Source organism: Athene cunicularia (genome assembly GCF_003259725.1).
Source record: "Athene cunicularia isolate RWA chromosome 2 unlocalized genomic scaffold, athCun1 chr2_part1, whole genome shotgun sequence".
Lineage (NCBI taxonomy): Eukaryota > Metazoa > Chordata > Aves > Strigiformes > Strigidae > Athene > Athene cunicularia.
In genome coordinates, this window is record NW_020799095.1 from 14,819,106 (window position 1) to 14,841,775 (window position 22,670).

At 40.0% G+C, this 22,670-nt stretch overlaps 1 protein-coding gene across 1 annotated transcript in view; it reads left to right on the forward strand.

Annotated features, from left to right (window-relative positions):
* The window catches only part of RFTN1 (raftlin, lipid raft linker 1), a 101,827-nt gene that overhangs the window by 73,084 nt on the left and 6,073 nt on the right, over window positions 1-22,670 (forward strand). Inside the window, exons 7-9 of the mRNA XM_026841740.1 lie at window positions 8,764-8,879; window positions 19,678-19,781; window positions 21,177-21,258. Coding sequence (XP_026697541.1) covers window positions 8,764-8,879; window positions 19,678-19,781; window positions 21,177-21,258 — 302 coding nt within the window. The remainder of the gene's footprint in view (window positions 1-8,763; window positions 8,880-19,677; window positions 19,782-21,176; window positions 21,259-22,670) is intronic.

Genomic DNA, 22,670 nt, shown 5'->3' on the forward strand with positions numbered 1-22,670 from the left:
TAGTATACTTCATGGTTAAAGTGCTTATAGCTGATTCTTTTACCCGATTATGGATTGGTTTGTATTCTACAAAAGAAATGTGGTAACCCCATAGATCCCTGCTACTAAGATTAGTGGGTTTGTACCTCAAAATTACAGGGGAGCTGCTTCCAGAGCATCATCTTCCCATTTGCTGCTGGCCAGAATTCCAGGACCCATGACAAAACACAGTAATATGAGTCGGTTCTGGTAAAAGTCAATCAGGAAATTAACAGGCAATCCTAATTTTTCATTTTGCAAGCAAGTAGCAAAAAAGGAAGGTCTAAAGTTCAGCTGATGGAATGCTTCCACACAGCTTCCTGGAAAGCCTTGTAATTGCTAGTTAACTTGCTTAAAAACAAATGGTCATTTACTTTATATGTATAAATTGCAACTCATAGACGTAAACCTAATTGGCTCTATTAGGCTCAGTGTTTTCTTTAATGAAAACTGCTTATCAGTGCACTCTAAAATGCTTTAAACACAGCATTTTTCTGTTATTTAAACTTCTAAAGTTCATTTACATAACAGAGGCCTAGGGGAAGTTCACATACTTGGATGCCAGAGTGAGGAGTGCTGAATAACTGCTTGCAGAGGGAGATAAAGTAGGCTTGAATGATGACAGTAAAGCTTCGATGCAAACAAGACAATGAATTATGTAAAAGTGGACAGATTTAGGATTAAGTTAGGGATTGAAGATGAACAATTAATGAACATTTTTATTAGTGTTTTACAATTACAAGAATAGGTTTAGAAGTCAAAAAGCTCAGAGTTAAGGTTTCTAATTAGTGTATTAATTAGAACAGTTACTTAAAACACCATGAACATGTCCATGCTATTAGAAGAACATTTGCTAAGAACATCTGTAAGTTGCTATCAGTTGCAGTTAAATGTTTATGATTTAAATTCTGAATTTTTCCTCTGCTGCAGAGAAACAGAACAGCTTTCTTATTCATATGCCAACCAGTATGAAACACTCCAGGGCAGGGAGGAGGGAAGAAAGAGGGAGTTGAGGGCTTCTCAGCTCCTTACTTTTTTCTAGTCTTTTATGGCAGCCTATCCAGCTCTTCATAGCTGGTCTCCTTATTCACCTATTAATCCTCTTCTAAAGGTAATGTTACACACTTTTTTTGTTCTGGGGACTGTTTTTTTTTTCTCTTCCGCTTAAGGTACAAATTCATTATTTTGCTTATTAGACTTAAAAGCAGGGTCATTATCTTCTTTTCCCCCTTGTCCTTGGAATGCCCAATGAAGAAGATTTCCAGGTTGTCAGTAGTCATAAATCTGTTTCTTCCTTCTGCCAAAAGTTTAATAATTAGTCTTTAAAAGAGTTTTAAAGTTCACTGGTAACAATTGTTTCTTTTTGCTTATTGTACCAGATAATTATAACCAGAAATATAACACAGTTGCAAATTACAATATGTAAACCACAAAGAGTTATACCATATATAAAATGTATTCAGATTTTGCTAGTAAGTTAGAAACAGCAGCTTGCTGGTCCTTGAATGTTCCTATGTTGACAAATAACAGTTATTTATATTTGGACTTCAGTTACTTACTGGTGTTTTTCATCCAGTTTATGTCATTACTAATTCTGCCTGTAGTCCCAGGTGTAAACTGATCCTACTGGGTGATCTAAAGTGATCATAGGGCCTCACCGTTGCCCTCTTCTAGTGAGAAATGGAGACTGTAGCAGCGAGCTACAGGTTAATACAATTGCAAATGGAAAGGATGCAACAGGTAGGGTCTCTTTTTTTTCCCGTAACAGTGAGTCTCCAATCAGCAGTGTGAGGAGTCATCAAAACGAAGGTTTTATTTTGATGTCTTAGAGTAATCATAAGCCTGCTCATCTTCAGTTCTTTTGAACTGCAGGTCTTCAAATGCCTGGCATTCTTGTATTTGTTTTACCATTCTGTCTGTGAATTTCCTGTCTTTCAAACTTAGAAAAAGCCAGCCAACCATCCAGAAAACATGGGCAGTACTTAAAGCAAATGAAACAAAATGTGAGTTGTTTGGAAGAGAAAGTACTCGGGTTTTTAGAGGGTCAGATTGATTGTGTTGTATTTGCACTGCCTCTGACAGAGGTGAACCAGTGATGCATTTAGCCAGATGTAGTCACCTTATCTGCTGAAGTGTCTGGGAGTTTTATCATCACTATGGGATTATTTTTCTCTGTGTGTACTGAAAGTGAGAAGATTCAGGAGGAGGGAGGAATATATAAATATGAAGCAAAGGCCAACATTCAGGTCACATGCCACATAAAGCCACAGATAGCTAGTTTTCCTCATTGAGAGCAACAGCAGCCTAAAGGTTAGTTTCCTAGAGAAAGGGAATTTGTTGTTCAAAGACAACAAGGGGAAAATTGTTGCCCGCTAGGAAAGCTGTCATGGTAAAGTAAAAAATCTTTTCCCTTATGCTTCTTGTAAATCAGAAGCAAGACCATCAAAATAGCTTTTCATCAACTGAGCTACATCAAATATTTATACAACCCAGTGAAAATAGCTTTTTGTGCACAGTAGGATACCTTAATAAAAAATTCAGTGGTAATGGAACATTTTCAGGGGAAGGACAGTGATAGTAACCTTTAAGTTCAGAGCCTTTTATTTAAGACAGAATGAAGTTATATCAGTTCAAGAGTAGAGATTGGGAAATGATACCACAAACAGCAAGGTCAGAATGGTTTGTTTTATTGACATTCCTTACTGCCCTATTGCAAATGAACTAACGTTTGAAATTACTAAAGACCTTTTTAATGTTCCAGGAGCTAAATCTAGTTAAACAACAGAATACCACTTCATCAGAATTAGGAGATACCTTGCATGAGAAACAGTGGAAACTGGAAGGACCAACTCACCATCTAAAGCTTTAGATTACTGATCTTCATAGATACGTTAGGTAAAATTCAGCTGAATAAATGTAGTCAGGACAGATGCTGCAGGTATCTGCATATGAATTGTCACCCAAGAGTGCCATTAGAATCAGTGGAGGTTCTAGGCCTAGACCAGTATAGTCAGTAGGATTTGTGTTGTGATCCACCTCATCTTACATCAAATATCTAAAAGAGATCAGAGAGATTGGAGTGGGTGATTTAGTGACAACAAACCTACATAAAACTGAAATACTCAATGCCTCATTTCCTTTAGTCTTCACTGACAGTCTTACTGGCCTCTGAGCTTAGAGACAAAATTCAAGGAGGTGCAGGACTAGCAGCAGTGGATGAAGATCAAGACAGGCATTGCTTGAGTTCCTGAGACCAAATGGTCTTCATCCAAGGATGTGGGAAAGCTGGCTGATGTTGTAACAAGGCCACTCGTAGTCATCGTTGAAAGGTCATGGAGATCAGGGGAGTTTTTCAACACTTGAGAAAGGCAAAGGTTGTGCCTGCCTTTAAAAAAAGGTCAAAAGACAATCCAGAGACCTACAGGTTGGTCAGCCTCACTTCATTTCCAGGTAAATGAGTGAGTCCTCTTGGAACACATTTCTGGACACATGAAAGAGAAGGTGATTGAGAAAACTCAGCATGGATTTAACAAGAGTAAATCATACTTGATGAAACTGATTGTCTTTTGTGATGAAATGACTGGATTTGTGAATGAAGGGAAAGCAGTAGATGCCATTTTAGGTGAATTCATCAAGGAAGTGCAACAGTGGCTCCCACAATATATTGTATCCAAGCTAGGACCTTACAAGTCTAGACAGGAGGGCAACTAGATGGGTAAAAAACTGATTGCGTGGCTAAGCTCAGAGGGTTGTGGTTAATACGTTACACTTTACCTGGAGTAACAAGTGGAGTACACAGAGATATATCCTGGGACCTGTTGTGTTTAACAGCGTGCTGGGTTTGTGTGTGTTGTGGGGCTTTTTGGTAGCAGTGGAGAGGGCTACAGCAGTGGCCTCTTGTGAGAAGCTTCTCGAAGCTCCCCCGGCTCTTAAGTCGGACACACCTTTGCACCAAGGCTGGGCCAATTAGCGACAGTGGCCACGCCTCAGCAATAACATATTTAAGAAGGGGAATCTGGGAGGAGGAGTGGGAGTTGTGAGGATGAGTTGTGAGGAGGGACACATATGTGGACACTGAGGTCAGTGGAAGAAAGGGGGAGGAAGGGCAGCAGGGTGTGCTGGTGTACTCTCCCAGCAGCCCGTGGTGAGTCATCAAGGCCACCCCACCGCCCATGGACGTCACTGGTGGAGCAGATACCAACCTGCAGCTCATGGAGGTCCCCACGCTGTAACACATGGCTGCACCTGAAGAAGGCCATGACACTGTGGGAAGAAGCACCTGCTGCTATAGTGTGATGCTGGGAGGATTGTGACATGCAGGAGGGATCCATGCAGGAGCAGCACAGAAAATGCTGCAGCCTGTGGGAAGGACTCATGTCAGAGAAAGTTTGTGGAAGACTGTCTCCCATGACAGGGATCCCATGAATATGAGGGGTCCTCCCTCTGTGGAGGGAGAAGCGACAGGACCACAACCCCATTCCCTGCCTCCTGCACTGCTGACTGGGAGGAGATAGAGAAACTTGGAGCAGAGCTGAGCCCAGGAAGAAGGGAGAGGTGGGGGGAGGTGTTAAAGATGTGGTAATGCTTCTCACTGTCCTACTCTGTCTGTTAAGTGTTGTTGTTACTGTCTGAATTAAATTCATGTTCTTTTTCTTCCCCTGACAATTCTGTCTCTTGCCCATGACTGTAATGGGTGACTCACCCCTCCTTCACCTTATCTTGATTCCTGAGCCTTTTACTTTATTTTCTCCTTCCCATTTCTGAGGGAGAATAGGTGAGTGAGCGACTGTGTGGTGCTCAGTTGCCCTGTGAGCTCAAACCACAACAAACAACTTTATTAATGATGCAGAGGAGGCATGATTTTGTGAAATTTACACATGATCCTGTACTCAGAGGTGCAGTTGATGTGCTTCAGAACTGGGCTGCTGTCCAGAGAGACCTGGGCAAGCTGGAAGAATGTGCCAGCAGGAGTTTTTTGAAATTCCATCAGGACAAATATCCTGCCTCTGGGCACTAATCCAGGCTGGGGACTGCCTGGCTGGGTGGCAGCTCTGTTGAAAAGGTACTGGGGGATGTTAGTAGGCAGCAAACTGAAGATGAACCAGCAGTATGCCCTGGCAGTAGAGAAGGCAAGAGTATACCAGGTTGTAACAACAAGAATATACTCAGCAAATAAAAGACAGTGATTATCCTCCACTATTTGGTGCTCATTGGATTGCATCTAGACCACATACTGTGTCCAGTTCTGGGCCCTTACCCAAAGGGGGCAAGAAAGATGCTGACAAACTAGTTTAGCAGAGGGCAAACAAGATAGTCAGTGGCTGGAGCACTTGTCCTGTGAAAAAAGACTGAAGGAGCTGGCTAGGTTCAGCCTGGAGAAGGGACATCTTCGGGGGACCTAACAGTGCCTGGCAGTGCCTGTGAGGAGACTATCAAGAAGATGGATCCAGGCTCTTGACTGAGGTGTATGGTATGAGGATGAGGAAAAAAAATGTACATAAATTCAAACAAGAGAGGTCTTGGTTGGATATAAATAAAAACTTTCTCATCATGAACACAGTCACACTCTGGAAGAGGCTGCCCAGAAAGTTGTGCAGTCTCCATCCTTGGAGATTTTCAAGATGTAACTAGATATAGCCCTGAGAAATCTGCTCTGCACTTGTATTGAACCTGCTTTGAGCAGGGGATTGGACTGGAGACCTCCTGAGGTCCCCATCCACCTGAATTATTCTATGATTCTATGAAAATTGATCTTAAATGAAATAATGGTTATTTCTCTCCATCAGGTGTAAAGAGAACCTTGGATGACTAACTCAACTGTAGACCTCTATATCATAAATATCTAATGTTAGATTATGTGAATCTCACCTAGTGGGCCAGGTCTAGAACATGTAACTATAGACTTAAGTTGCTCTTAGAGCCAGAGCATCTGTGTGATAAAGGTATTGCAGGTAGACTCAGTGCATATGTCCATCTCCTTGCCTTTCTACACCTCTATGTAAGAGTTCCCTGAAATTTCTGCTGATCCTGATACTGTAGCATGGGTCATGTGTGCCTGTTCTCCAAAAGACCCTGTTAGCTCTTTCTGCTGCTTTCTGCTTTACCCCAGTTATTTTCAGCATCCCAAACACAAAGGATTTAATGATCTAATTACTCTTTACCTCCCCTTTTTATCTGGAAGAGTAGTGAATGACCTGTAAAAGGGAAGATGTATGTCCAGGGTGTGAGAATTGGTAGATATACATTCATGGCAAGAAAGTTTAATCACTGTGGCACGACAGGTACGGAGAAGGTTGGTTATTGTTAAGGGGGAAGTTCTTAATGAGCGTCATCAGCCAGTTTCTCTTACAGAATTTTTCACCAGTATCACTCTGTTGAACAGACACCAGTATGCAGCAGCTGTATCACCCTCACTGTTTTTCCCCTTCCAGTTTTCTTATTTTGTATAGGTTTCTTTCCTGGCCAAAAAATTAATGGATTTTAGGATTGACTGGCTGTAACATTCAGCAGTAATAGTCCGTCCAACAAGGAAGAGATGTCATACAATCATTTAGGTTGGAAAAGACCTTTAAGATCATTGAATCCAACTGTAAACGTAATACTGCCAAATTGATCTGCTGCCTGTAGGGTCTCATGAGCTCAGCTATTAGTTTCTAAAACATTACATATGTGCCATAATGTTCACATATGTGGAAGCTGTGAACTGCATGAGTGGAATGTGCAGCAGAGTGAAACGTAAAGGATGATTTACGAGTGAGTGTAAACACACGCATGCTGATTGTGTTTTGATCGCTTATTAATTAGCTGGCAAACACGTGGGGCGAACTCAAGCTGCAGTTGTGCCAACAGTGCAACACTGAATTTCATTAAGACAATTCACGATACAGGAGCAGTACACCGACACTGTATAAAGCTTTCTGGCAAGATCTGGATGTCTGTGTCTAGTAGGGATCCATGGGTTTCTGCTTTCAGCCCTAGGTGCATTCCTGTCATCCCTGCTTTGGAAAATTAAAGGCCTATTTGTACATTATGCATCCTAAAACAGATTTGGTTATGTGTTTGGTTGTTGGAACGTGATATATTGCAAGAAGTTGAGTTGGTTCCCACCTTGAAATGTAGGGTCTAACAGAGTGCCATTTCCGAGTTCCCAACAGAATCCCAAGGAGGGTCCCTTGGGATTTACAACTTTTTACTTTCACGACCTAACTAAAAAAAAAAAAAAATAAAAAATCTGTGTTAGTTTAGATACAGGTATTTGCCTCTGCTCACAACTCAATGACTTGATTGAGATTACAGCAAGAGATAGTACTGGACTGTGCAAATAGAAGCAAGGGGGTGTGCAAATGTTTGACACCTGCAGCAACAGTCTTTCTACAGTGTGTTTGTAGACATAAGCCTCCAGCTGTAGTAGTCTGTTTTTTTATGATTTCCAGATAATAAATTGAATTTAGATCATATGGTGACATCAGAAGCTTTTGACTGAGAGTGTTTTCAAGAGGTAAGAAGCCTCTTAATCCTTTTCAGTGCCTCCTTTGTGGAAACTGCTTCTGAGTTTGATACACATTTTCCCTTGGAGGCAGCGATGCCTTCGCACTGGCATTTCTTTACCTCATGAAATCCACCCGGGAAAGCGGGAGGACCTGATTAAACAGCTAAGTAGACGTATCCAGAAGATTCTCCTGTCAGTGCAGAAATCTGCCAGTTTGTCATGTCTGGTTGCATTTAAAAACCATACATCATCGCAGTGCAAGGAACATAGTTTTTCTACAAATGTAAAGAAACTATCATGCAAAAGACAACACCTGGGAGGGGATGACCAAGGTCTTTATAATCAGTCATACAGGGTAAATGTATTACTTAAACTAGAAAGGCTGAAAAACACACTTTGTGACAATGTGAGAGGAGTTTTCTGTGTTCATAAAGAGTACAGTACTGCTTATTTACAGTTTTTCTAAATATAGTTCTATTGCTTCATCATTTAGGCTTATTTTAGCAAAGAAAGGTAAGTCTTTTTTCAGTTATTCTGATTCTGTTCTGTCATGGAGCTGACAAAACTTGAGTTCTTGTATATGGGAGTGATTGCTGATTATGGAATATACGGCTAAGTTGCAGGAGAAAGTGCTGCTCAAGTAATTTTAGTAGTATGTGTTGTCTGAAAAAAGGCTGAACGTGCGGGGAATACAAATGAGAATAGAGAGGCACTAAACCAGATGGTCAAAATGCCTTCATAAATTGATTAAATAGTTAGGAATGTATCTTGTCTTTCACACCGTTCAGATATGCCAGATCGTCCTTAGTCCATGTAGATCACTGTAACTGCAACGACTGATCCATATGTAGGGTTCTGACTTGTGTGAATGAATGGTATAGTCATTAATACCAGTGTACCTTCAAAGCCCTTTTGAAAAGTTGTCATAATACATGGTCTTTAGCCTGCAAAGTGTGTGTATAACTTCAGGTAGGTGAGCAATACTGCTGAACTGAGGAGTGAATTAATTTTGCCTGCCTAAAATGGAAGAACTGTGTTTTTTGAGGACAAACTCTGGAATAACATAGTGGACTCTGAGGTTTGCTATTAGAGAGTAGGATTGCTCTTAAAAATTGCTAGAGATATTAGTCTAATTAATTTCATAGAGCTGGACTGTTAGAGGAGGGTCCATGCAGATTTTTATTGATATCCTTGGAACAATTTGTACACATGGGGTGCCTTCCATAAAGCTTACAGTTAACTCTCTGTTTTCATAGATTCTTTACATGGTACAATGGATGGAGTATTTCTCTTTGAAGATGTTGCTGTGGAAGACAGTAAAACCATGCAGGGCTATGATGCAATTGTTGTAGAGCAGTGGACTGTCCTGAAGGTATGTGTGCAGTTTTCATTTTATTTTTTTGTAAATCAAAAGACTCCAAGACTGTGAGACAGACTCTCACATAGTCATCTCTGCTTCAACAGTACCAGACAGGCAACTGAGGTAAAGGGATGCAAGGTAACAGTAACACCAGTCAACCACACTAGGTTTGTATGGTGCACTTTTGATCTTGATAATCTCTGTGCTTTATTGGGGGGGGTAGGAAATGTGAGTGGTGGTGAGCAATGAAACTCAGGGCTATTTGTCCCAAAAATACAGCTGTCTGCTAGATTAACTGTAAAGAGGATCTCCATTGGTTGTCAGGGCAACATGATCACACAAGTCACTGTAGCATTGCAATTCTAAAGAAGACAGTCCTTTAGGTAGGCTTAGCTGCAATAGGAATATACAGATAACTGCATTTGCTTCGTTCTAACCCGACCTCCTTCATATGCAGAAAGAGCTGTATATTCTGGATACGTCCCTATAAACAAACCATGTGTGTCCTAGATTGGCTTTTCGTTGATCCAAGTGTGCACTCAGATCAGAAGAAACACTGTTTAGATCAGATCAGTCAATACCAATCTTCCACAGTGAATCTGATACACAGATAGGTATTTGAAAAGCTGGGCTTAAAATTCATTATGACTTGAAGCAAAGAGATCATGAGGGAAAAGAAGATAGTGTTATGTAACTCTTAGAAGGTTTTTTTTCTGTTTTATTTGATTACTCATCTGCCAGAAATAGATGTTATTTATCTATAAAGGCAATACCTGATCTTTTCACTAGGAATATATCATAAATAGTGTAAAATCCTAAGACAGACAAGCAAGGCACACACATGCCAAAAGGGCGGATTAAGGGAAAATGGGACAGATGCTCGACTAAATGTGTAAAATTCCAGGAGACTAGGATTAAGAGTTTTGTTATTAGATAATTACTTTGTAGTGTAACAAGAAATGGCTAGAAACTTCTTGAAGAACAGTGTAATGCATTAATGGCAGCTTTTCTTGTGCTAATGTGCATCTGAACAAACGATTCCTATAATGTATTTAATTTTATTTCAGTTATTACAGACCTGACTGTGAGTTATTGTTCATTTTTATGGTCAAACTGTGGTGTTACCACTCAGGAGCAAAGTTTTAGGATAATGACAGATGGTTCCCTGAGTGCATTAGGTCAGTGCTGATCAAGAAGGCAAACGTTAAGAGGCATTAATGTTAACCATATGTTAAAAACTGTTAGGAAAGGAATAGAGGGTGAACCAGCAAGCATATGCTACTACATACTGCTGTAAAAGCCTCAGTTTGTGCCTTGTTTCAGAAGGTTGTGTTAGCACTGTCATTGTTCAAAGAGCAGAGCAGTGAGGATGATCAGTGATACAGCCAGCTTCCATATTAGGAAGACTTTACATGCTGTGTCCTTTCAGCCTGGAAAAGAGAAGGGTTGCAGAGAATGTGATAGGTAGAGGTCTCCTAAATCATGGGAGGCATGTAAATAGGGATTGACTGCCATCTCTTCCAGTATAAGAACTAAGGACTCTCAAATGGCACTAGTTGGAACCGGGTGCAAAGCAGACAAAAAAGAGATCTTTCAGCGAATTCTTTATGGAACAGGCAACAGATCTGGAGAATGCTGCGGGTTCAAGAAGTTTAGATGGGTTCAGGTGGAAGTGATATTGGTTTTTGCTCCGCCTTATCCATCTCTGTGTTCATACAAGCATTTTAATTCAGATGAGGACTGCGTTTTGAGGAACCTCTGATATTCCCCACTTAATATGCCTCTCCTAGCATCACAGAATGGTCTCATATTGCACAAACTGGATTCCTTTCCGTAGAAACTTAAGCCAGACATGCTGAGAGGAAGTACACAAAACATTTGCAGCAGGTATCCTACACACTTGCCCTTATACATATATATATATATATATATATATATTTATATATATTTATATATATATATATTTTTTTTTTATATATATTTATATATATATATTTATAAAACTCTTCCTTAGCCTTCAGTTATAGCCATGTTGGAGACATCTTTCTGAGTTAAATGGATTCTTGGTGTAAACCAGTTTGACTCTTAAACAACCAGTGAAAGGTTCTCTGTCTCAGTAGGATATTGCAACAGATTTATGAATAATGGCCCTATTCACCTCTTGGTTTGCTCTGTGTGGACACAAGAAAGTTTATATCAAGCTACATGACAGGGACAGCATCTGGTAACAGGGATACTGTGATGGCAGAGTGGTGACCAAAACACTAGGACACAGCAGAAGAGTATCTACTAGAAGGGCCCCTCGAAGCATTAGAGCCCTGGTAGGTGGAGTATCATTTGCCTTCAATTCTAGCAATTCCATACTGGAGACACAGCTGGTCAACAGATTAAGGAATCAACCTCCCAGTGCCATCTGGTGTGTCACGAGGTGCTGTATGGCTGCACACCATGTCTGTGTGAGGGCTAATATGGAGAGTGTCTTGTTCCATAAGATATAAGACATAAAATTCAATATGTGCAATTTCAGAAAATGACATATACACAGCTTGTCGATATGATCAGATTGTTCTCTGCTGTAATTTAAAATTTGGATGCTGGGTGTTCTCTGAAGTTTTGCTCTTTTGAGATCAAGTGCCCCTCTTTTGGGAATATTATGAACATGTTACCCACAAGCCAAAAGTGGAAGAATATGGAGAAGAAAAAGCCTGCTGTAGGAAGGAGGTTGAGGCACTGGGGAACTCTTGAAAAGATCTTGCTCATTTAGAGGAAGAGCACAACTGACCACCTATGTTTTCTTCTCCTGACATTTAAATAACTGCCTGGATATTTCATGCCTCCTGCTTTCTGAGACTTAATAGGCAGAGGTAGGTAAAGTCATCAAATGAAAGAAAGACTAGAAGCCTGTGGACCTGTAGGCGCTTGCCCAGTGTCGTACCCAGAAGACCAAGACATGTCTCTGTTACACACCGTTGGAATTCACCTTTATTTACTGTAAACGTGGAATAATGCAGTGGCAGAGGAAGGGATTGTAAAACAGGGGCTGTAGAGGGAAGGAGACGGAGTTCAGTAGTGACAGATGATGTCCGAAAGCCAGTAAAGGCTTTGTTTCTGTTATAAGTACTTCAAAGTATATTTATCACAGAGATAATTATGGAGTAGTGGAATGACTCATTAATGTAGACTTTCTTATTTTTTTGGTATAAGTTCAGCTCTGATCAAGATTAACCTTTTCCGTTTGTCGTTTTTGTTTGTACCAAGGCAGTGGAAGAAGCCCTGATGGGTAGCATGAGATAAATGTGTATAATAGATCCTGATTTTAAATTTGTATCAGCTTTGATTATCTGGGTAAGCTATGGACTTGTTCAGATGTGGTCTGAGCTGAATATAAATTTATTGTGCTGTATCCCAATTAAGAAGAAGAAACAAACAAAAGAATCTCAGCCACAACAAAAGCAAGCTGTTTTAAAAAGGAAAACATGTAGCATGTATCGATGCCCTTATAATAAAAAGAGAACCTTTCTAAATGAAAAGGTGAAGTTTTGCTGTTTAACCATAAAGGCAAAAGAGAGGGGTTGGCACACCTCTTAGCAGAGAAAGTGCTGCGTTTTTAATTGCTAAGGCTAATAGAGAAAACAAGCTGAACAGTGTGATGCACTTGGTATGTGTGTAAAATGTCAGTTTGTAGAGGATGTAAAGCTCGCAGCTGTCACAGTATGTGGTCCTGCCAAGCCAAGCAGCAGACAGGATGTAATAGCTCTGAGTAATTTAACTCTTTCTTCTCAAAGTAGAGCTGTGGCATCCCCTGCAAATGACACTGGACTTCTAATGACAAAATGCTGCTCTCTTCCTTATCACTTTAACTCTAAAAATGTCAGGGCATGTTAGTTCCACTGCAGCCTCTGAGATCTAGCCCTAAAACTTGTTTGATGCTTTTAATTCTGCTTGTGTAGGCAAATATGGATAGACAGTTCTGATTAATCAGAGCCTGCATGATTTCCCTCTCCCCAACTCTAATCTGTCACCTTTTCTTCCCCATTGCCCAAGACAAAATAGCTAATACTGTCTGTAAAATTGCATGCTGTTACATTTATTTTAGATGTCTGCATTGTTCTGCTCCTAAAGCCTTGTTCATTTTGAAAATATTGTCCTTAATTTACAGGTATTTGCTCATTGAAAATCTTCAGCTGGTGATTCATCACTTCTTTATTTTCTGCTATACTATATCTTTGGTGTACTGACATGAATTAAAATCTCAAATACATCATGGTGTTGCCATTTCCCTAACAGAATTGAATGGGGTCAGCGTCTGCTGTAGGACATGATAAACCTTTTAAAGTGTGACATATCAAAAGATTTTTAAAATGATCTCTGCTGAGCCTAAGTTGCAAGTAGCCTTAATGTAAGCCTTGAAACAAATTCTCTGGAAATGAGGATTTGATTTGTCTGTAAATCTGATTTAGGTCATATGTCGGTTAAGCTATGTTCTGCTGTCTCTGGCCATGGGAGAAAGGCATGACCAGGTCAGCAAAGCAGCTGATGATGATGGGCATGAAAAGCACTTGTGCTCATGACCCTCTTTATCACCCAAAGGACATATATGTTGCCTGGGCATAATATTTCAGCATTTTGCCCCTTGTTGCATTTTAAGAAAAGCTGAACAAAAACCTTCAAGAGCCTGTTATCTTGAAAAGGTTTTTATACTTCTTGTTTCATTCTTTTATATCAGATACAAAAGCAGCATATATACATATATATTTGTCTACTGAACTCTATACAGGATGAAAATCTACAGGCTAATCTTTCTTTGGTTTTGTTGATAAATTTAATAATAAAATCTAGCAATAGGAACTTGTAACTTTCCTGATACTATTTGTGGCCCTGGCAGTATTGAACATCTAACAATATGAACACTTCGTCCACGTGGGTAAAGGGTACTTGAAGTAAACAGGCAGAAAAGCACAGGATTTAAAACAGTATGAATAAAAATGTTCACTTCCTGTCTGTCACAGTTTGCTTAGGTTTGTGACAAGACCTGCTCACCCATAAAATCTTTCAGGAAAAAGTGAGAATACCAGATCTAAACTTTCCACTTAAGAACAAGCTGTGAAAAAGTATTTCAGTCCTCTTATACGCTTTCTGAAAAACCACACAGGGCACAAGTCATGTTTCTTTTTACCAGGACGTCACCTTTGGGCAGGCAGTAATGCCCTGGCTAATGCAACTCTTTGAGCCTGTGCTGCTGCCAGGCAGGTTTGGGAGGGGCCTCAGTATTTTGAGGGGCATGAGAAACAGGTGCTGGGACCCCGTAAATCTCGTACACAGCCTGCACATAAATGAGGGCAGTGCCAACGTTTGCTCTCCTGCTGCCTGAACCAGTGGCAGTAGAGGGTCTGTGCTTCAGTTGCATTTATCTCATGGAAGTAAATTATTAGTTCCATAATGGTGGGAGTGGTGCACAAAGCCATTTTGCAAACACCAAGTTTTGTTTTGAGAATAAATTATAACCAAAGGAAATTATGTTGGGGAAGCTGCATGGAGATGATTAAGCTGTGTGTGGTAAGGCCCCCTGGAGTATACCTGTTCTCAGGTAGAGTTTTTCTGTGTTGAATTTTTTTCCCCAGAACAGTTGATGACCAAACAGTGAGATCAGTGCTCACCTTAAGGTACAGTGCACAACTGTTGCAGGAATTGTGAAACTAAAAATGCCAGAGTTATTTAAGTAAATGTACTGATAGATTACATGTTTCTTGTGCTCCATGGTCAATTACATGGTGTTGTCCTATCATGTGTGCGTTGCCTCTGCAATGGTAAGTTTGACACATTTCATAAGATGCTTCCACACTTGCTTTGTGGAGAACCTTCCATGTCAACACCTTCACCTTGTGCCGCTTTTGCTACCTATCATGTGCTTCTATAAACGCAACATTGTGTTGCTGTGCAAATGTGCTTCTGTGTTACAGATGCAGGCAGTATCTGGAGCACTTAGATATTTTTATTAGTTTATACATATGCTGGAAAGTAGGTTTGCATCCACGAAAGTGATGGAGAGAAGTGGGCTTTGTGGGCACAGGAAGGGTTTTGGGCTGTTTTTTTAATTTTAGCCTAGATGTGGAGACAGATGTGAATGCTACTCAGCAGCCTCTGTGTGTATTGAAATGGTGACTGGATACATCTGAATCACAGAACTGTCTTAACAGGATGCTACGCCATAGAGTATTATAGACTTACAGTCTCAAAAATATTTCACAGTGCATGAATTCACATATATTAAGTAATCATAAATAACTCTAAATTACATATGCCCAGAATCATGAGCAAAAAGCATGTCTGTGCATTTATTACTTTTTGTTCTATTAACTTTCCACTAAGGTCTCAATTTGGCAGCCACTCTGTGTTGGTCAGTGACATATCTGCTGCCAGAAGCCACTGGTGGTTTCTAAGGGTGCAGGAGCTGTCCCACACCCATGTGTTTTACAGCTAATGGATGTGTGGTGAGCATCTGCTAGCAAGGTGCATGGAAATTCAGGAGCACCTCAATACTAGAGGAGCATAGTCCAACTTTTATTACTGAAACACTTGTGAAGTTTCTCTTTTGCTTCCAATAAATGTTTTTAATGGATCAATAATGTTATATTGTTAGCAGAAATTATCTTTGGGGCGAAGTCTGAAAAGGGAAAAGGCAAATAATTCACAAATTTAGAGCTTGGATTTAGTCTCCTTGTTGTCTGTTAGGGCAAACATAAAACATTAGTAGCACGCTTTTACCAGGTTATTCTCACACAGCCCATGTATTCAATTTATCTCATTTTATTCGTCTTTTCCACTGAAGCGCAAGTCATGTCTTCACCACTTCCTCTTCCTCCCTTCAGTGCCTTAGCAGAAAGCTCTGGCTTTGGCAGTGGTGGGTACTGGTAACCAGCCCCAGCTGGGGGTGTACATTGCTTCACTCATGGGCTCTCCCCTTTATTTTTTTCATAAGGAACTGGGTTTGAACGCGCTGCCCATTTTCCTCACCAAACAGTAGGTTACACTTTAAAAGCAACTCATGTTTTTTATTTCCCATCCTCTTTGCCATCTGTCTGTAGATCTTAGTATGCAGTCTGTTAGGATTTGCTGATAAAGATTTTATTAAGATTTATTTAATGTGATTTTCAATCTTCCACTCTTTAATCCATGTTAGAAAAAATATTAAATAGTGACAATCCATAGCTGCCCTTTAACTAAATCGCATTCACTTAACCCAGGAAAGAATGATTTCTAAAGAATTTCTGTCTCACAGGAGCTTAGTAGTTGTCTTGTTTATTATCTTGCTGTGGTTAAAATTGCGGCAGTAGGGGGGGTAAAGAAAAGAAAAATTGTTAACGCAGTTGTTTGTGTGGCTTGCCCTAGATATTATTGTTACAATTTTTTTATAATTTTTTTTTCTAATGAGCAGAAGCAACTGTGAAAGGAGAAAATGCTGAAAACAGTACAACTATAAATAAAATTAATTCTTTTCATGTGATGCAAGTCACAGGAAAAACCTAGCTCAATATGCTCTGGCTTCTTGACACTCAAGGTGTGATCAGAGATTACTTATCATCCACAGGAGAGTGGGAAGCAAGTTAATTAAAATTTTCCACCCTTTCACTGAATGAAATGTCTCCCAGTTTGAGATGCGTTATTTGAACACTTTTTTTTTCAGTAGGGCTCTGGCACGTACTTTCTACTTCTGCTGGCGTTCAAATCCAATATTTGCTAGCTAGTAAGAGCATTGCAATTTCATCTTACAGAACTGTATGTTTGAAATTTTATTTCTATTGTCTCAAATAATAGTAGATAAAATAATTTTAATTATTGTATTAAATATAAAACGAATACAGGATGACTCTTTTCCTCTGCACCCATCCCTCAGTGTATTGTTTGTTTAGCATCATTTTTGCTTTGGAAAGCATTTAATATGACACCAATTAAAGGTCTGTACAACCGTGATCCTGCTGGCACACAAATTCCAGTCTTGGGATAGGATTACAACCAATGATTCAGGAGGGGGAGGGAGAGGGAGAAGTCATTTCTTGTAGTCTTAAAGAAATCTTCAATTACCTGTATTTGCAAGTTATGAGCTTAAAGCCCATATGAATTACACCTGTTTATTCAGGAGTGACTTCTTTCTTTTGTCTATCATCTTCAAACGCAGCCAATTATTAGGAGTAGTTTATTTCCCTGGGGATGAGGTGCGGTGTCTGCCTCCAGCAAAGCGTCATGCAGAGGCGGAGAGAGCTTGTTAAAGAGCATGCGGAGCTCGGAGGAGGTGTGCACCTCTGCATAATGTATACGCTTCCTTCCTCCAAACTGCCTAGCACAGAGATTGTGGTGTCTCGTACCAGCACATACGAAAAGTAAGAGGTCACCTTTTTGTAACAGTTGTACAGCACTCTTTCAACAGAGTTTTTTACATTTCCACATTCTTCATAAAAATTTTCTTTAAGCCCACTTGACTTTAACCTTACATTTATTTTCCGATAACTTTACACTTTTCAATGTGCTTACCTGCTCTTTTCCTTTTTGCACCATTGGGATTGTGAAATACAGCATCGTCTGCTGCAGATGAATGCTTAATCCTGACAGGTCAGACAAGTCCAAAGCCAGCCTTGTCTCGCCACTCAGAGCCTGCAGGGACAGTGGGCTGTGGCAGGAGTGATGGCGCGTCCCTGAAACAATTTGGCTTCTGCAGCAGCCAAATGAGCTCTGTGTGGTATTGATGTCCTTCCTCATTGCTGTAATCTCCCTCAGATTTTTGACGTTTATTGCACATTCTGATGCAAGGAGAAGGCTATCCTTGCTAATCGCCAACCTTAGGCAATGAATTCAAAACAGAAATCCTCTTTGCAACGTAAGATGTGGCTTGGAGCACAAACAAGTCCTCTGTGCCAGTCTTTCCTGACCTGCTAGTCTTCTGCCCTCTAAATGAGTGAGCTCCTTCTGTTTGTTCCTCTGCAGAACACTGTTTGATGGAAAGAATGTTTTGGTCAGATCATTTTATGTGTCCTTCCAGGTACCTCGTGGTGGGCTTATGATGGTGGATGCTCTGACCTTATTCTTAATGCTCATGTTGAATATTTTTCTTTTTGGAAGGCGTTGTTGACCAGTCTCATAAATCTTAATATGTTACTGTGTTTTCTTGAGATGTTAGCTCTTAAAGGCATGTAGATATGTCGTAATTTTTGCATTACCTTTAGACACTCTATTTTAAGAACTGGAAAGAAGGCAGAAATATCCATTTTATGGAGGGAAATGGGAGTCTGAGGAGACTCTGAATCTACCACAATCACAGCTGTGGGATAAGTCCTGTTCACTTCAGAGGACATGAGTCAAAGGCTGCGCATTATTGCTCCCTTCTTGCAGGGCATCTCTTTCCTCTCCTGGAGTTAGGAATTCTGGTCTGTACACAATGATGTTGTATAGTATCCGTATCTCTGCAAGCCCCTGAAAGCCTCTGTACTGAAATCAGAAGATATGTTAGTAGAGTGTTCTTCTGCATGCACTTTCTGGAGTAGCTTTTTAAAACATTCTCCTTTTTAAACAAGAATGATACAGCTTCTTCAGCTATTTGCATTTGCAGTCATGATCAGGTTTTTAATAGGTATAGTCAGGCAGTCATTCAGTTATAAAGATATCAAGTGACCTAAATTGCATTCCTTAGAAGAAAGGAATAGCTGAGGTTGGAATTTACTAAAATACCTTGAAATAAGTACAGCAGGATTTGGATTAGTTTTGATCAAATGACTATTTTATTACTGTGGAATAAATGGATTTTTTTGAGCTGCAAAACTACTGTGCCTTACCCAGTGTTAAGAATTGGCAGTTAAAACTCCTTGCGTGCACATGAAACAGTGTTAAGTAAGTGCCTGAGCTTTCTGGCAAATATAATTGTTATTCCAATGGAATATAGTTATATTTGTAGAGAGTAGTAGTTACCATTTGCCTGCTTTGTGTTTATTAAAATTAAAAGCTAGTAAATATGCTCTAGCATCTATTTGTTAGATTACTGGAAGTCTTGGCAATTAGACACCTCACTGGAGCAATCTTTGTTGAAACCACCAGTGGTTCTTTCTGTGTGAATTACAGCGTCTGCCATTTAGTAGAAAGAGAATTAGCAAGGCTCGGCTGGGTAGATCTGCACTGGAGCCAGACTTCTGTACTGAAAGGCAGTGCTTTGGTCTCGCCCACAGATTTCCTGATTCAGAATAACAAGGAAGCAATGCGTATTTGGGGGTGATAAAAGGAATAGATCTGTACTTGTATGTTATTTTTGTTGTTGTTGTTGGCTGTTTTGCTCTTGATCCATCATGGCAAAGTAACTAGACTGATTTCAGTACAGATTTTCAAGGATTTACACTAGCATAGACAAACACACATTCCAAGCGAAGCAATGTTGTCTTTTTTTTTAACTACTGGAATATCTTTTTGCTTAGGGGGAGATAATTGATAAAATACAGTGAATTTGTGCTGTTCAGATCTGGAATCATCTAAAGCTAAAGGATGACTCAGGCACTGTAAAAACAAGATCACAGATGTTTACCATTTTAAACAAACTCAATTTAACAGTTTGCGATGTACAGGCAATTGGTCCTGTATCTTATGTTTTTGAACGTTTTCCTTCCTGCCTAGCTGAACGTGCAAAATGACCCACTTCAGTACAAAACCGCTTTCTCCCTCCCAGAAAATCCACATGCATATTTTTTTCTTGTAGTTTGGTTGGGTTTTTCGTGTGTCAAACCGAATGTCACAATCCAAGTGGTGCCACTAACTGTTGATTGTTCTTTCCTAGGGAGTTGAAGTGCAGACAGATTACGTTCCGCTGCTGAATTCCCTTGCCGTGTACGGCTGGCAGCTGACGTGTGTGCTTCCTACTCCAATTGTGAAGACAAACAGGTAGGGACAGGGTGGGTGCTGTCTTTTGGCCAGGGAAGTTGCTGTATGAGCACCATAGTCTGTACAAGCAATGCTCTGTGCAGTTAGCGTGGATTTCCTTGCACACACACAGTGGCTGCCCTTGCAAACCCCACTGCAGCTGTTCTCTGGGTTTTCTGAGCATCACAAGCCACATGTGGCAGGAAGCACGTATCTGGTGGGCAAAACACTTCAAGGTGGCAGTATGATTTCTGCATGAATTTTCTGGATATTGCCTGCCTCTCTGTAAACTCCTTCTCTGTAAAATTCCTGCTCTGGATCTTCCAGTATCTCCTCTTAGAGCAAAGACAAAACATGTGATAATGTTTGGAGTGAGATGTTGGCTATCTGAAGAAAAGCAATTTTATTCTTAATCATTGTCTGTCTAATGCTGCTGTTATACACAGTCTAGCTGGGCAGAACTGTGTGACATTGGTGTGTATCATTACTCTAGTAGCACTGTTTGCATATGTAATCATTCTGTGGTCTACTTCGCTATTGTTAATATTCTGAGTTTTTAAATATAAATGCAAATCACTTAAAAATATTCTTAATAACTGGTGAAAAAAAATCATCCAGCTTGTTAATCATGAAGATGGCACTTTCTGAATTTTCACCGGTCTGGAATATATTTATATACATATACACCAATAAAATCAGCTATGATTTTTTAATCTTAAAAGAGTAAAAATATGCCCAGTTCTTTATGAGATCTAGATGAAGACTACTCCTACACATAAAAACCTAAAAAGTAAAGGCCATCTGTGCTGAGGAAAAAATGATATTTAAGTTTTTCTTATACATTTAAATATAGGCATGAATAGAAAATCACAATTATGATTTATAAGCCTTGTCTCTTAAAGGTATATATGTTTTTCGTCTAGCTTTCTGTATCCCATTTATAAGTTCAGTAACACAGGTCAGGTTGACAGTGCAGGACACACGCAGTCTAACTGCTGGTGGCATGTGGTTGTGCCTCCTGCCATGCCGCAGACCTGCAGGGACCACCCAGCCCGTTCCGGATCCGTGCCCAGGAGGGAGGGGGCACTCCAGTGTCACTGTGACACAGGCACTGGGGCGCTTGGGTTTCTTGATTTTTGTTCCAAACTGTTTATTCTGTGTTTACACACTAATGCTAAAACATTCAGCAAAAGTATGTCACAGGCTGACAGCCTCTGTCAGGCAGAACAGTTGCTCTTTTTTCCCCCAAAAATACCAGGCTGCTCAAAGACACTGGAGACAGGCAGTGTTTAGGTCATTCTTAATTTTGTTCTTCTTTGACCTGCAGAAGTACATTACTGAGATGGATTTTTGCTTTGAATGATGCTGGATGTGAATTTAATGCGTTCTCAGGAGTGTACATTTGTTTCTTTTCAGGGAGGGGAATTTATCTACAAAGCAAATTGTATTTCTTCAGAGACCTTCTTTGCCCCAGAAAGCAAAGAAAAGAGAATCTAAGGTAAATAACCTTGAGTCCTTGTTTATTTGTTTTTTGGTAGTGGTATTTTAATATTGTAATTGATTTCCCGTAGAAGTGAAAATGGCCTATTCGATGTTTCTGTAATATGGTAGCAAGACACAAGGAATTGAACTGTTCAAATGAAAGAAACAAAAATTGCTCAAATGATGTTAAAACTCTTTATATTTCATTCTCTGTTGAACACATGGCAGCAGAAGAGACGTAGATTTCCCTTTAGATAAACCGGGTATTTTCTCTCAACTATTGCCAGTCTTTTTGGTTTAAATTGCTTTCTCTTTCTTGCTCTGTATTTTGGTAGAGCCTAACACAATGTAGGCCTGATCTTAGCTGGTGTTTCTATCTATTGTGTGAAAGTTAAGCGATTCTGCTAGAATTTAACCAAAAAAAAAAAAAGCCTTGCAAATTCAGCTAAATTATCTGAGAAGGTAGCTGACAGCTAATGATGTATGTATGTGGATACACATATGTATTCGCATTCCCATTTTTAAATGTGTTGCTGTGGGAATCCCTTCCCAAACCTGTCACACTCTACATCTGGGAGGGAAATAGAGGGACTGGAAACTGGGAAAGTGGTAACCTTCCTATAATACCCAAATTTGCCTTGCCCTTTCAGTATGCAGAGGGATCAGAAAAGCCAGGTAAAGTATGGAAAAGATCTCTGAAACCATGTGATGAAAAGTTTGCTAATTAATCCAGCCTCATTTTTATTTAGCTCTGTGCACTTACGTGAGTGCTGGCCAGCCAAATGTCACCTGAAGGAGCGGGGTGTGTGAGGCCCTGCAGAAGCTGACCTAGGGTAGCAGACTGGAAATGCTAAGCAGAGCTGAGCACTAGGAGCATTCTACCGAGCATTTTAGATAATTAAAGATAGTTTTAATCTATAAATCCCTCACTGCCTGGTTCTGTGAAAGTAATCTTTTAGATATGGTGGAGACCAGGAGAGAGTCTGAACTGACTGAAATAGGAGAGGACTGCTGGGAACACAGCTCTGATTTAGGATTTACCCTCTCTCATTAGTGAAGCTGGACCCCAGAGCATTCTGTGAATGTGTTATAAAGCTCAACTTTCTAGGTTTTTTTTTGTTTGTTTTCAGGTGATTAAAGGGATTCTTGGGATGAGGGTTGGAGTGCCTGTATTTGGTCGTTCTTTTTTTACCACTGTGTGTGGTTTTAATGGAAGGGGTGGGAACCTCTAAATGATTGTCTTCAGATAGAGAAATTAGTATGATACTGAATTCTTGTATTATGGTAACAAATGCATACCATCCAGATGACTTAAAACTTTGTTTAAATTTTTTCATTCAGAGATATAAAAACGTATTTAACAACATCTGGTTGACAAAACAAAGGATTTACTCATTGGCAATGTTAAAGATACAGACATATTTGAGG